The sequence below is a fragment of the Patiria miniata genome, unplaced genomic scaffold, assembly GCF_015706575.1.
Source record: "Patiria miniata isolate m_02_andy unplaced genomic scaffold, ASM1570657v1 HiC_scaffold_1, whole genome shotgun sequence".
Lineage (NCBI taxonomy): Eukaryota > Metazoa > Echinodermata > Asteroidea > Valvatida > Asterinidae > Patiria > Patiria miniata.
In genome coordinates, this window is record NW_024037047.1 from 30,144,612 (window position 1) to 30,160,423 (window position 15,812).

Here is a 15,812-nt window from a genome sequence, read left to right on the forward strand (position 1 = left end):
ATGTTTAGGGTCAGGTCATGCATGGGGTGTAGAAATTGTTGGGTTTTTTTTGTAGGGGGACGGGCCAAAGCAAAATGGTAGGGAAGGTCTTGGCAATGATTTTCTGTTTAACCTAGTTGGCTGGTATGACATGGGTTTGGGTTAAATCTGTACCTAATGTTGACTTGCTGCTTGTTTGAAATTGGTCTTTGGAGTCAGTTGTGTTGCCGATAACTTCACAATGTAATTCTTTTGAAGATTCTTCGGTGTTAAAGTTATTTGTGCAAGTAATGTGTATTGGTAAGTTTACAATACACGTAATCTACCTGCGTTTTTATTTCTGAATATTCAGCCTAGTTTGTGTCATGAACCACCAGTCACTTGACAAGCCCCTTTAATGCCCAGTCTATATTGAGACCCCAGCTGGGCCCATCCAGGGGTCGGTGACCTGTCTCTGCTCAGGCTGAGCTGTCAAAATATAACATTGTTGCAGGCTGGTTACAGTTTATATTACCCTGTGTGCCTTACTGATTGACAGGTGGCTGAGAGAAAGAAAAAGAAGAACTATGTCACAATCAGAATGCTACAGTACCAGTAGGAGTTTTTTTGCAGATATAGAGTGAAGTTGAATCTGGCCAGTATTTGTCTAATTGGGCTTGCATTGTGTGTGTTCTTCTTTCAACCTTGGAGGAATGCTCCAAAATTCAACTAATCAAAGTGGTAAGGTACGCACTTTTCAGACCCAGGAGGGGGTGGGTGAGGGGGTGTTGATTGTGGAGCTGGCTGCTTGAAATGCAATACAGCAGCAGGCACCACAATGACAGGCTATTTTGATGAATTTTCTATAGTGCAGGTGATGTAAATTTTAATGTTGGGTTTTGCCCTTCACAGTTGTAATGTTACAAAGAGTGCGTTCGATTACTTCCCCCAGCTTACTCATGCCTGGCTCCTCGCGTGATGACAGACATGCGCAGTGGAGCTAAATAAACAAACGGTTTCGGGTAAAGTTTCGTGCAAGAGCTGGAAAGTTGAACTTTGACATGACACTGATCAGGCGCCCGCTGGACGTCACGTTGGCAGCCATGTTTGTTGCATGGCCTTATGGGATACTTACCCAAGTAACTGGCTCGGTGAGTCGGTTACTTGGGCCAGGCTCGAGTAAGCATGAGAAGTCACGTGAGAAGTAAATCGAATGCTGTCGTGCTTGCATGAGTAAGCGCGGGGGAAGTAATCGAACGCACTCAATGTGTATGATCTGTGTTTTCAAAGAGTCTTGAAATGAATGTTACAAAGTGTATGATCTGTGCTTTCAAAGAGCCTTGAAATGAAGGGCTTGTCGATCACTTCCTGTATGAGATGGACATTTCTGCCTGGTCCGTTGGTTTGCTTGCATCACTGCTTCGGTCCTCCATCCTCCATCCAGCTAACCATACATTAACCTCCCTACCTTGACTACAAATCAGGCCAGGGCCGTATTTTATGCATCACTGTAGTCTTGTGAAGGAAAGTCTTAAACTCACCGTCCTTGATGTTGCATGCCATCACAGACTCTTCACAATTATCAACTCACTCGGACACTTTGTTCAAGTAGCATGAAGATACTCTGTATTTGCTTACAGCTTGGCAAATCGCAATGATTGAAGTTGAGTGCTTTCTGAGTCCAGCGAGGATATCTGAATAAAACCTGAGAAAGTAGACTGCATTGTCCAAGTATATTTGAGTCGTTTTGTTGTGGGTAGAAACTCGAGTACAAGTATTCATTCAGTGTGATTTAACCCGAACGTACGGGGACCTGTATCCATTAAAATCCACACCCCTGTGTAAGAGTATTTCGGCAGATTCAGGATATCTCCTTATTGAAAAAAGTTGGGGGATTTTTATGGATTTAAGACAGTAAGCCTAGCGGTACTGCAGGATTTTGATGGATTAAAGATATCTCCATATTGAGCAGTTGGGGGACTTTCATGGATTCATGATCTCAACAGTTGAACTCCTTGGCTATAAATGTTTGGTGTGTACGAGGTACTGATACATGTACATGTACATGTATATGTGCTACACTGGTGGCTTTTGAAGGATTCACTGGTGGATTCTGATAGACTGCGGACACCAACATTTTTTGTGCATGACAAAATTGATGGATTTGGCAGATTCATGATACTTTCTAGTAAAAATACCCAAAGGGTGAGGGTTAAAGACGTATAAAAAATACAGAGAATACTTTTCCATCATCTGATTTTTACCTAGTGCATGAAGATGGAAAATTGTTCTCTCTCTAATTGGCCTGAGGGTATGGATCTGGAAGCAGCTGCCCGTTCTCCAGAAGACATGCATAATTCATCAGAGCGCTGGGGTAATTTCTTAGCTGGGAAACATTCAAATATTTATGAGATTGCCTGGTCATGCTGACATAACTGTCAGTAATATGACATTCTGTGGGTTCGTTGCTATGGGTATTTGGTCAATCCAAGGACAAATTGGTCTTTGTTTTGGTTTGAACATCAATGAAGCCAAATATTCTTGTTTGTGATTGGATTGTTTGTAGTTAAAGTTAGTAGTTAGATAACCAGTAACAATTGCTACACATAACTTATTTGGTTGAAAAGTGTACAATTCCACTTGCCAATAGTTTTCTCTGTTCATACACTTGCCTCAAATTCTGAGTCAGAAACTGGCCCAGCACTTCCTCACATTTTGAAAGTAACAAATTTGTCTTGCCAATGCATCCTATTAACCAAATTTCAGAAAAAGAGGCAAAAAGCTGTGATTTCAAATCTAAAATGTGTGATAAATAGGGGGCTATAGCAATGTTCAATATTTTTCATGTTCTCTATTCATTCTATCATGTCCTTTTTTAAAGTAAATGTACTTCTTCCATCACTAAGACCCCGTTCCCACTTGATCCACCAATTGGGGGATCTGATCCACCTTTTGCCAAATTGCCGGATCAGATCCCCCAATTGGTGGATCAGATCCGGCAATTGTGTGTAGTGGGAACGCTAACCGTTATAAGGTGGATCAGGATCAGATCCACCTTTTCTGATCCACCTCTGGACCAGGATACAGATCCCCCAATTGGTGGATCAGATCCGGCAATTGCCGGATCACGATCAGATGGGAACGCAAAAGGTGGATCTGATCCGGCAATTTGACCTGTTAACATCCGCCCGGTGCACGAGTGGCGTGAAAATGTTGCGGTCTCATGAACGAAGAAACACGTTTTCAGGCGTGTAGCTCATGTGAACATTTCCAGCGTTTACAACATGCACAATAAACAACCGCTGAACTACGGGCTAGCACCGCGCATGCAAAAGCGCACGTGGTATCCTAAAACTACAATATAGGCCTTATTTTTGTTGCGTGTTCGTCCATTACTAAACCTTTTTCATTCCTGAAATTTTACTTATTTTTCCATCCATAAATGACTCTGAGTCTGCACTCACCAAAAGACTTCACTTTGGCACAGAATCATGGAAAAGCTTACGAGTATGCGATGAGAATAGTGCCGATAACGCGGTACGTACGGAGGTGACACATCTGAAGTATTGATTATAGAAAATTGGAAAATGATGTCGTAGTACATCATGTGACCGTTTCTAATCAATGAGAAGCTTCAGAACCAGGGAATCCCTTATCGATGCATTGGTTTCTGCCGTGATGTCACACGTGAGCGGCTCTGTTGGATTTCACCTTTTAATTTATGCACGCACGGATCCTCTACGGATCCGTGATTTATGTTGGTGAATTCGCGTAATTTTTGTCTGTGAATTCTGATAGTGCTGTTTGAAAACTGACCCATCCTGGCCTAGCATGCAACCATGCAACAATGGCACTCCCACAGAGCGCGCGTAATTCCGAACTCAGTGACCTTTCGGACCCAACATTTTGACGAAAAGGTGGATCAAGCATAAGTGGGAACGCGACTTGCGGTTTCGTTGCGGTAAGATAACGATCACACCAAAATGCCGGATCTTGATCCACCTTTTTCCAAATCAAGTGGGAACGCGGTGTAAGTTCCATGTCACTTGTTGGACCTCTCCATGACCGGAAAAGAAAAAGAAAGAAATGAAAGGTTCAAATTATCCTAAACCGTGACATTATACATTGTGACAAGAAAACTGATGAAAAGGATGTAACAATATTTACATAATTATAACATAATAATCAAACAAGGTCCTGTAATAAACTACATCCGTAATGTTGGATTGTTTCCAGGCCCCTTCCTCTCTTAAGACCATTTCCCAATTGGGAATTTCTTGTGCCTTAGGCCTTATTTCTTATCATAAAATTCCACTTTAACTGTGCATGGACATGGTAAGAGCATAGTGAGAAAGGAAAATTGATTTCATGAGGAGTGTTTTCCCCTAACTCCCAACCATGTGTTTTCCTTTAAAGCCGCACAGCCAATCTACACCTAATGATCATGGTTGCTTCAATCAATCATCGCGGATAACAAGTCTCACATGATTATGTATATGTGTACATGTGGCATGTGTTCATGTGCATCATCTTGGATTGGCAACATTTGTACACATGGCTAACATATGTAGTTTATTAGCTGTTTGTAATATGCTCCCAGCCAGTATCTTTTCCCCTGGGGGCATTTGTACTGTCACAGCTGGCAGATCATCAGGTTTAATCATCTCAGAAACGCTGGGCTCTAAGCATCACTGTAGTGTATATTGTTCCTTGAGTTGGCGAGTTTGTTCATTCAGATATTAAGAACCCTGGTGGATATTGCGAGGTAAGGTTGTCTGTTGATGAGCTTAGGAAGGTTTTAGCAAGTACGGAACTTGGATGTTTGTGGGCAAGGAGTTCAGTGCTTTCTCTTGTTGTTCGATTCTTCCCCCTTCAGTATGATTTGTGATTAACTTTCTCAAAATGTTGCTGATTATGATCTGGAACAGCTTTTTTTTCTTCAGTTTTGGTGTTTAAGTTGTAACTATTCAAATTGCGATTGGATATTGAAATTGCACTTGATATTTTGGCTTAGCAACTATTTGTTAAAATGTGATGCAATCAAGCTACATGAGTCATTTGTCGACCCTGGTAAAAAAAAGTTATATTTGAAAAGAGCACAATCTCAGCATTACTGCTGTGAAAACTGTATGCTGGTACCATCTTTAGTTCAAAAATTATGGAAGTTGGAACACCAAGAGATGTGATGAAGTGGTCCTATTTTGGCCTGAATCTCCAAATAAACATTCCTGACAAATGACTCAAACTTGATCACATCACAAATGGTAAATTTGATTTGGGTTCTATGTCTTGCATTGTGTTTGACTACTTTCCAAATGTACCATCTGTTTGTGCATTGAGCAAACAGTGTAGGCTGGAGTAGGCCTATTGTTCCAGATTTTGACAATTGCTTTACATTTTAATCCTGTTCCAAAAGTGGTTTGACAGTGAAATCCTGAATGTGCCATGGGTAAAGATGAAAGATCCTGGACTTGTTGAAACTATAGACTGAATTTTGTGATGAAAATTGCAGTTGATGTGAATGCAGGGTGGCAGTTTACAATAGGAAATTGTTACATTAACCAGTTCGTGCCGGAGGACATGTATACACGCCAAAGTTTTTCGAAATTCAGATCGGATGACATACAATTTCCCGCATTTAATGAGCGAGGCCAGAAATATCTGTGAGCAACCCACTCGCAGCGAGCGCGGCCCAATTGCAGGGTGTGCTACCCGTAGATCATGCCTGAACCCGTCTGGCATCAAGGTTCGTGGAAAATATTCCCAGGCCTGGGTCTGGTCGCTGTCAAAATAAACCGACTTGAACTGGTTAAATTTATACATTGTACAGTATCAGACGCATATAACTGCTAACATTTAATTAGGGACATTGTTCCAGATACGTGTGGATTTTGTTCCATTTTGATATGCCATATTATTGACCCTTTTCATCCTCCATTCACAACCTGACCTTAAGCTCATCCTCAGAATCAGATTCAGTTTCTCAACCAAGTCCCTCATTAATCACATCATTATCCTCCTCATCTTCAAGCAGTCGCTCCAGACGCTCGCCCCTCGCTAACCCATGCTGAGCTCTCAACCTATTTTCTTTTTATCTCCCCTTTTCCTGCAGTGCCGGAGTTTTCGAGTGTCCGGAAGATCGGCTCCCCTTAGATTACGCCAAGGTAAGTGGCCTCTTCAAATTTTCAGAATATTTCATCCTTTGCTTTTTGACGAGAAAATATGTTTGGAATCATTGCGGGTTATTGTTGCGCAGGGATCGTGATTGTGTAGTGATGAGCCATGCTGAGGAGAGCCCGTCCTTGGATGCTTCAAGTAGTAATTATTTTCCGTCGTGATATTTTGTTCACGACATGAATTATTATCTGAATGGGATGAGAGAAGGGTCGGCATGGGCTAGACCTTGGCTTATAGAAAAGATTCCTCCTATGTTTGTGATGGGGGGGGGGGGGTTAGGTTGTAATCCATTGTCATTAGTTAGGCTCTGAAGAATCAATATGAGATATCAAGGGATCGACATGGGGTAAGCCTTTTTGTCAAAAGAGCTGAATCCTCACTCTATTATCTCCTGAAAATATTTCTGTTTTTGTTGTCGTCCTGAAGGCTTTTTGTGATAACAAATGGTATGTTTGGATTGGTATGCTGTGATGCGAGGGATTTAGAGGGAGGTTTTGTCTTATTGAATAGGATTTTATTCTTTAGTTTGGTATCAGATAAATATTTTTCTTGACAGTGGACATATTGTGTTCAACTATGCCCTCCCTCTGACCTCTCAGAAAAGACTTTTTTTTAATAGAAAATCAAACCTTATTCTGTCTGTTTGTCATTGCTGTTATCCATATATAATTATAGGCATTTTAAAAATTTGTTTTATTGTTGTAAGTTGGCATGAGGGCATGCTTTTGTGCAGCAATCCGGACAAATCTTGCAGGGCTACCCTCCCCCGGCCCCCAGTCAATGTTGTCTCTCATTGCGCGGTCTGTGGTACAGGCTGGAGATAATAACATTGACCTGGGGGAGAGGGGGATTGGGGGACCAGGGCAGGGTATGCTTGTTGTCACATGTCCCAACCATTGTGGCCGGGAATGAGCCTTCATCTAGAACCAGTGTCCCAATTCATATATCCGAGACGAGTTCCGGATTTATAGTTGCAGACTCTGTTGCAGGATTTTGAACAATTTCCCCGCAATCTTCCCGCAATGAAGTTGTCAGTATTGGTGAGTTAAACAGTTGGTACTGAAAATTTCCCCGAACATATCTTGGACAAATGCAGAGCTTCTTCCGGACAAAGTGAACGATTCTACCTGCAACTTGTCCGGAACTCTTCCAAGATATGAATTGAGACAGGCCCTTAGATCAAGAATCTTTTTTTATATATACCCACTCCACTCCCATCTCATCTCATCTCAATCCCACCCTTTTCCTCCCTACCCCCCTCGCCTTCAACCCTCCCCCCCCCCCAAAAAAAATCATCTCCTAATTATTAGAGTAAAACATAAATAAACACATTCATTGTAGACTGAAGTTAATCTTTTTTTTTAAACTAATATTTTTTTCAGCCAAAACGAAATTCTTACTAAAGCTGCAACTTCTAAGAAAAACTAAAATTACAGACCTCAGTTCAGCAGTTCTTATGGCAAGTCACTCTTGCATGTACATCGCTTCTGAGCACATCATTGTGGCAGACAATTTCACCCCGGCTCCGTAATAAATAATAAACTCCTCCACTGGAAAAAAGTCTGCCCTCCGCCTACCAGCTCCACATCTCGCCTAAAATTTATTACCTCACGTGCTAACCAAAAAAAATGCAAGACGTGTGTTTGGTCACGCTTGCTCATCCATGCTTCATTCATCCAATTTCTCCTTTCACTTGCCGCACTTCGCTGCCCGATGCGTTCTTTTCCCATCACGTAATTTGTAATGATGAAGTGCCGCCAGGTTCATCACCGCGCTTGACAGGCTTCGACGATATTAAAAATCAACCCGCAAATGCACTCCCCAAGAAAACCAAACTTCTGTGCATTTTTTTTTCTCGCTCGATCGTCTTTCTATCTCTATACGGGGCCAACCTCATTGAGAATTCTACCCACCAAGTAGCGGCACGTCATTTGTCAACTTGGTTGCGGTGACTAGAGACAAACGTGGCCGACATGTACGATCTGCTTGATGAAGCCGACCGGAGCCTGTACAAATAAGCCAGGGTTTTTTTCTTCTTCTGTGTCGCTGATGTGCTACTCACACACTCGGAAACATCCAGGATTCTAGGCTGATATCGATGTAATCTTGTTAACGTGACACTCAGTTGGATGCACTCTGCACCTAAGTTACATGCAGCTCGGTTACCTTCCAGTACACTTCGAGTGCAAACATTTGTCGGGCATTTTTGCAGATCTTGTTCTCAACTATCTTCATCAACTATGCCAGTTTCTACTGCATCAGGGTTACCCACGTTCAGAGCTGTAAGATAATACCACTTTTTAAATTTATTCTATTTTTCTTCCCATCACTTTCCAAATGTCCTCTTCCCCTACCCTAAGTTCCTAACTTCTCATCACAGCTTTCTGCACAGTTTTCAGGAAGAGCTATTGTTCACCCCTTAGCGCACTACGTTTGTCTATTCATGAAAACAGAGATGGTATTGTAGTTATCCAACTTTTAGAGTCGAGTCCATAGTTCATCACTAGTCAATCACAAGCCTTCCAGTCTAAAGACATCACAAGCTATTCAAATGAACTGTAACAAAGGCATTCCTTTGTTTTTTATTCATCCTCTGTTGTTTGTTACATGACTTGTGAATTTACTTGTAATTACGTATTTGTAATGAGAGCAGTGATGGCCTTATAATGAACTTGACTACCACACTGCTATGGAGTACCAAAGTGTGAGGTCATTAAGAACCAGAAAGTGTAGTGCAAACAAATGGAGTACGCGCGCATGTTGGTTCTCGGGCTGAATCACGCGCTAATGTCTTTTACACACATTTTGTGCGCGTGACGTATTCACTTCGGTACTCCATTAGGGGGGATCCAGAAATCAAATTTTTTTGGGGGGGGGGGGGGGGGGAGATCAAAGAAAATTTGGTCCCCAAAAAAGTGGGTGCAAAAATTACAGTGTGGGGTTCGAGCCTCGAAATTTGTTGGATTCTAGATGCTCTGTACGTGGTGCAATTTCTGACCACTTTGACCAATTTTCTTTTGAGGGAAAGAAGGTGGTGGGCGCAGTGCCTGCCTTTATTGCGACGCCACTTAAAAAAAAAAAAAATCAATTGGGTTCGTTTTGGGGGGGGGGGCATGGCCCCTGTTGGCTGCCCCCTCCCTGGATCCGCCCTTGACTGCTAAATCTCTATCCTTTCTGTATCTGACTTTCTCATCCGAGTCTTTTTTTTGTCATTTTGTCCTCGCTTTAATTCACGATGTCATTCATCGTTGTGTTCTCCTTGTCTGCTCTCGCACACTCTCCCATTAATGTCTCGCTGAGCTCTTAGCCCCGTCATCTGATGTCACTCTTCAGAGCTCTCTGTCCATACACAAGTCACTAATGTGATGTTGCCGTTCAAGGTTGCGTGTTGCAGTCAATACTTGTATACAAATATGTCTCTGTAACAGATTTAAAGCAAGCTTTTAAGACTTACGAAATTTGTGCCTTAATGCAAGGTACCATAAAGGAACCCTATTGTGCCTTTTTCTGTTTGACATTTTGTTCTTGGTATTTACTGTACAATGAACATACAGGATCTAAACATATGTGCACTTTGTAAAAAAAAATGGCAAAAGTATGCCTCATGTTTTAAATTGTGTACCTGCTTTTTAATCAACATATTCTTTTATCTTTTTTATCGTAATAATAATAAGGGAATAATTGTGTGCTTGGGAGGTGTTAAACAATATGTTTGAGACTGGTTGGAGTCTGGATGCTGATAATTACCTGAGCCGAACTTATTCGGTCAAAAAAATCAAAACATTTTCGGTCCAAAACAAGTCAAAAATGAAAAAATTTCCAACAATTTTGTTCAACAATTTCACTTCAAGTTTTTGAACACCCCTTTGGCTATATAATGGAGAATCCAGCTCGGGAGTTAGGCGTAAACAACTCCTTTTGTGTAGATTGGTGCACGCATTGCGCGTACTGCGCGATGTCGCGCAGATGCAGCTGTGGCAAGTGCATTGTGAATTTATGACTTAATGAAAGACAGACTCACTGGTATTGCGCATGCCTACGTGAGGATTGTGAACGTTCAACCAATAAAACGGTAAAAGCACTGGATTTCATAGGAATCCAAATTTCATGTGACACTGAAAAATTGTTTAAGACAGGCAGCCGGTCTTTATCATCTGTTTAAAACCAGCCATGTGACGGGCTCTCGACCAAAGGGAATGGGTAAACTGTCTTAGGTATTTATAAATGTCTTGAAAAGGAAAAAAAAAATACATATTGCCTTTTTTATATAACCTTTATTTACCGTGCTGTTAAATTGGTGGTTTTTTTAACATTAACCCTTGAGCGGGCCTGGGACCCCACGCCGTATGGGCTTTGCGCTCGCAGGTTGAGCTATTTTCAGCTATTTTTTTAGAGCTCCCCTCACACCCCTTACAAAAAAGAACATTTGTGGCTGCTACATGCATACATCTGCCTGCTTGATCACAAAAGGTTTGCTCATCCATAGAACATTCGTAGGAAGATCCTGTTTGTCATTCGCAAAATGTAATTTGTTTCTTTAAATAGCAATCTTTACACATTCCCGCCCTGTCAGTTTGTTACTTAACACTAGGTAATCAACCGAAGACATGACGTCTGCACAACTCATGTTGTCAAAACAAGTCGCTGCTTTTACCACCAGTCAATCCATGTATTTTTTCCTGTCTTGATTTATTCGGCAGATTTACCCTGACGACAAGATGTCAGAAGAGATCATGTCACTGGCGGTTCGCTGCTCTTTCTACAAAGATGGCTGCAAGTGGATGGACAAGCTAAAAATACTGCAGGTAACTCGGGCTGACAGAAACAATTTGCATAATTCTTGCTCTTTTAGTCGCCGTGGAAACGGGACTTCGTTGCACTGATGGAGAAGACGTTGTAATTGAAATGCCAGTTGTGTCAATGCACTTTTATTGTTGGCGTACAAGTACCGTACATGTGGAATATAGCATCTGTTCTTTTCCTTTGATATTTTCTCAAGACTATCTGAAGGCGAAGTGATGCAAGAATTTACTGATTAGTCTGACAGAGAATATTTTTGTCTGTGGGCTTGACCAAAACAAATTGTACATACCGTACATGTAGAATGCCCACTTGATTGTGTTTATAGACAAAAAACTGTTAATTTTATTCATCTTAGAATTGGCAAATGTTGCATCAGTTAGCTTATTTGAATTTTGACAAAGAAGGCTGAGTTGTGTGTGCAATTTCACCTATCAGCTTTGTGTACTGATGTCTGTGTAAATGTAGACCATTTTGAATACTGAACATAATGACATTTTGAAAAAGAACATAAAATTATACTTTCTACACTTATGTTCAGAGGCATATATTTGCTCAAATATGGTTCAGTGTCAAATTGGTTTCATAATCCCGTCAATGTACTCTCTAGAAAAGCATACATGTACTTATGTCCTCACTCTCAAGTTTTGAGAAAGAAATATTTTCTTTTCTCTTGCAACAGTCACAATAATAAAACACAGAGATTTTCACCACAAAGTAAGATATTGCAGAGCAAGGCCACATGTTGTTCAAATGAACACCACAATCTTTCAAAGCAGGGTGCTTGTTATGATAGTAAGCAACAAACTGTAACTTCACGCTTCAACACAACCCACAACCATCTTTAATTTCAGTGGTGGCATCCCCAACTCATCTGGAGTTCATATTCTGTTCAGTTTCGTCGCAGTAATGACCCTAACTAAATAATACCAGCTGGCAATATGGTGCTGCATGGGCAATAATATTACATGTACAAGAAACTATCTTCCAATAGCATAATTAAATTTGAGTCTGGTATGGCATGACAAAACAAATTTCCGGTGTAATTTTATATTGTTGTGCCATCATTATCAGGTTTTCTGTTAAGGCTGAATGGTTACAGTTTGAATGCCGATTCACTTCGCTGACTTAAAAATGCAGTATAAAGTTTTAAATTACAACAGTTGATGACTGTGGCAGATGGGTTCTTGATAGCGTGCACTGAAGCCTGAAGAATGTTTGTCTCGTATGCAAAATGAGAACGTGTTTACAACGTCATGGTAAATGAACTTCACACAAGCGTTCAAGCTTACATGTGTTATGCTGTGACGCTGTTTACAAGATATTGCACGGCATCTGTTTGATGTCATAAACAAAAAATAGTTTGAGCTATAAATGTTTGTTGTAGTTATGGAGCCTAACACAATAGTTTGAGAACTATTTTGCCAGGCTCCATAACTACAATAAACATTTAGCCTAATATCCTTTTAAAATAATTTTGATTCCTCAAGCATTCTTTCTTGCTCAAAACAAGGATAGAAATGATTGTAGTTTGAAATTTCTCATCAATTTTGATGAGATCCACTTTTGTATCAAACTTCTCAGAACAAAAGTTTGCAGACTGCCGATCTTCATTTTGGTTGAACCTATGAATTAGAAGTAAAAAAGAAGCGATTTATACAAATTTAGAAAGAGTTCAGTCTGTCAGGCTTAAAGTGAAAAAAGTGAATTTTTTCTCCAAAAAGGCACATGGGTTCCCAATATTTCATCACATTCTAGAAAAGACTTGCCGCGACATTGTTTGGGTACACGTACGTTTAAAAATCCCTTTATTTTGCACCAGATTAAAAATGTGCATCTCTGGAGAAATTATTACTCCATTCACACCTTCAAAATTTGCTGTAATTTCTACTGGTTCCGAAATCTCATGCATAAATGATGCAATTTAGCACCAGTCCGCTTGGTCATCTGCCCAGCCCCCACGCCTCATTTGGCTTTGAAATGCACGCAGTAGTAGTGCACTTCTGTCGTGATGAGGTGTCGATGTGTGCACAGAATGGATGATCCAATTTTCTAGCAGGCGTTATTTTCTTGTGTGTGTGTTGGCTCCTTGCTTCGGTGACCTGTACACACTCGTAATATCGTAATAACTTGCCGAGTGCCTCTAAAATATTAATTGTTGGAGCGAGATGAAGTCTCTATACATCAAGTGGCGCTGTTTGGTGTAGCAGCTGAAGGAACTAAATATAGATTCCTGGAATAAGGTTGTGCAGAGGCCAAGTTGATATTTTTTCTTGCAAACGCCTGTCCATCAAATAATTATAATCTGTATGAAATAAAAAGCTGCTGCAAACTGCTCACCACCAACATGTAATTACGTGGGGTGCTGTGGTCCAATACATGGGGTGCTGTGGTCCAGTGGTTACGGTGTTCAACTCATGTGCCATGGTACATGGGTTTGAATCCTGACGGGGAACATGGTGCTTGTGCTCTTGAGCAAGGCACTTTACCATAATTGCTTCTTCTTCTGGAAGGGACGTAAAGCCATAGGTCCCGTGTGTTGTGTAATGCACGTTAAAGAACCCAGTAACACTTATCGCTAAGAGAAGGGGTTTGCCCCGGTTTCTGGCATGGTGGCTGCAATATGCACCACAGCACTTTGTAAACCCTTATGAAGGTGCTACATAATGGGTCTCATATTTCTCATAAACTTCATTTACCTGTCTTTAAAAATAGACATGATAACCAGCGCCTTGAGTACCTAATTGTTGGTAGATATGTATGTGCGCTTTGTAAGACTCCGGTATTATTACATGTATAATGAGCTTGTAACTTAAATACATGTAGCACTTTATGCCAAAGTCTCAAAGTGCTTCGCAGTTAATTACCCCTGTTCATCATGCCATGGCATTAGTTTACTGCAGCAGCTTGAGATCAGCGCAATCTGGTATCTACCCTTACAGGTACACATTTATACTCCTGGGTGGAAAGAGGCAATTGTAGTAAAGTGTCTTGCCCAAGAACACAAACACTCTGTTCTCATCAGGGTTGGAACCAGTACCTTACACATGAGAGTATTACGGCCATTGGATCACACTTCTCCATGGTAACCCTTGGTACATGTAAGTGAGAAGGCCATACAATAAATTGGAGTCGTCATTTGTAGAAATCGATACGGCATTTTAAGTGAAATTGAATTCAGTAATATCTTGCATTGTATCAGTTTCCGCTTGATGATATGAAGCTCTTTCTTTGATTACTACACCATATGGTGACCAAAGTACAAAACACAGGATGGTCTTTATGAAGTCTGGTGAGTTTTATCATTCAGTTAAAGCTAGAGTCCATCATTTGCAGCCATCCGAAAAGTAACTGGCGAAATTATTGTTGAAAAACAAACTTGGTTAAAAGATAGTAAGGGAACTAAACTCCCTGTGAAATTATTCTTTCTGGGAAGCTGTCATTTTGAATTAATCAACGAAAGAAGGCATTTCCAACGGTGATTCTTAAGAAGCACCGTAGGAAAATTTAAATTAGTAGTTCGTTTTGTTATTCAGCGCAGCGCGCACAAGTATTGGAACGACGCACACGCGCGCGCGGTTGTTGTAATTCGTCGGATCAATTCAAAACATGATTCAGTAACTTTTGATTTGAAATTGAGATCTTAGAATGCTGTTTTTCTCGGAATGTACAGCTGAAGCTTAGCTGAAACTTCATCAGGTTAGTTGCTCAGTATCCTTCATTAGATTTTGAACTCTTTTGTTGCTTCAAACGAACAAAATGCACAAATTACAAATGATGGACTGTAGCTTTAAGTACAAGTGTATTAATAATGTCCCCAAAATTTGGATTGTTGGTAGAGGATACATAATCGGAGTTTGAAGTTGTTCCCCTATGCCTCCACTCCCTTTCTGATCATACACATCATATCAGTGGCACCACAGTTTCAATTTTAAAGGGTTTCTTTTAAAGAAATTCCTGCTGCCCTACCTTTATCCCTATCTGTCCAGAACTAAATTTGTGGAATTGTATCCCTCAGTAGTAGCCCATGCAATTGCTCATAGATTTGTTTGTATAAGTTGTGTGCTGTATTTGTAGATATCGAAAATTTGATTTCTGGCACTCTCTGAAAGTTTCGGTTTGGTCCATGTTCACACTGCATTTGTGAAATTTTATTAACATGAATTCCAACGATCAAAGCGAACTCTTTCATTAAAAAAATATTTGCATAAAACCACACTGTGACATTGGAGCAGCTGATGTATCAAGCTAATTGGATTGCCATAATTAGAGAGTTTAAACTTGACCAAATTAACTACACCTTCTTTTGAACCACAAATGAACCAAACAATGATCTTGGCTTAAACAGGATCCGCCGAAACGTGAGTTGTCCTCTGGCTGCAACTGACCAGCTCTAGCATTTTAACACCATGCCCCCCATACTTGTCACATTCATCGAAGAGGCCTATTAACTCGGTAACCGATCCCTGCATCCCTCGGTCCCCAGGTGCTTGTAGACTCCTGCCTTGAGGATATTATACTTGGGTCCGGTATTTCTGATGTCATATTAATAGAAATATCACCAATAGAAATATCACTACGTGCCTGTCAATTTCCAGCAGTCTGCATATTTTTCGTTGATGATTGGCAGTGGCGTTTTGTTTGATCACAGTTTATTCCCCTTGTTGAGGTTTCTGTAAGCTTATCCTGGCATCACTGTCAGTCACTTTTTGCCGGTGATTAAATTAATCATAATATAATCGTATTATTTTTTATCAAGTAAACCTATAATTGAGTATTGACATATGGCCAAGTCCGCAAAACTAATATGGATACAAGTATGATGTAAAATAAAGGATAGTCTTTGTGATTATTTGTAATCAAGGTAAATTGATTTA

The 15,812-nt window shown here is 40.6% G+C and overlaps 1 protein-coding gene across 1 annotated transcript in view; it reads left to right on the forward strand.

The window, feature by feature from the left end:
- The first annotated feature begins 564 nt into the window (after nucleotides 1-564).
- LOC119728368 (TNF receptor-associated factor 4-like) overlaps nucleotides 565-15,812 on the forward strand; it is a 28,652-nt gene continuing 13,404 nt past the window's right edge. The window contains exons 1-3 of the mRNA XM_038200588.1: nucleotides 565-699; nucleotides 6,071-6,122; nucleotides 10,836-10,940. Coding sequence (XP_038056516.1) covers nucleotides 10,854-10,940 — 87 coding nt within the window. The 5' untranslated portion in view covers nucleotides 565-699; nucleotides 6,071-6,122; nucleotides 10,836-10,853. The remainder of the gene's footprint in view (nucleotides 700-6,070; nucleotides 6,123-10,835; nucleotides 10,941-15,812) is intronic.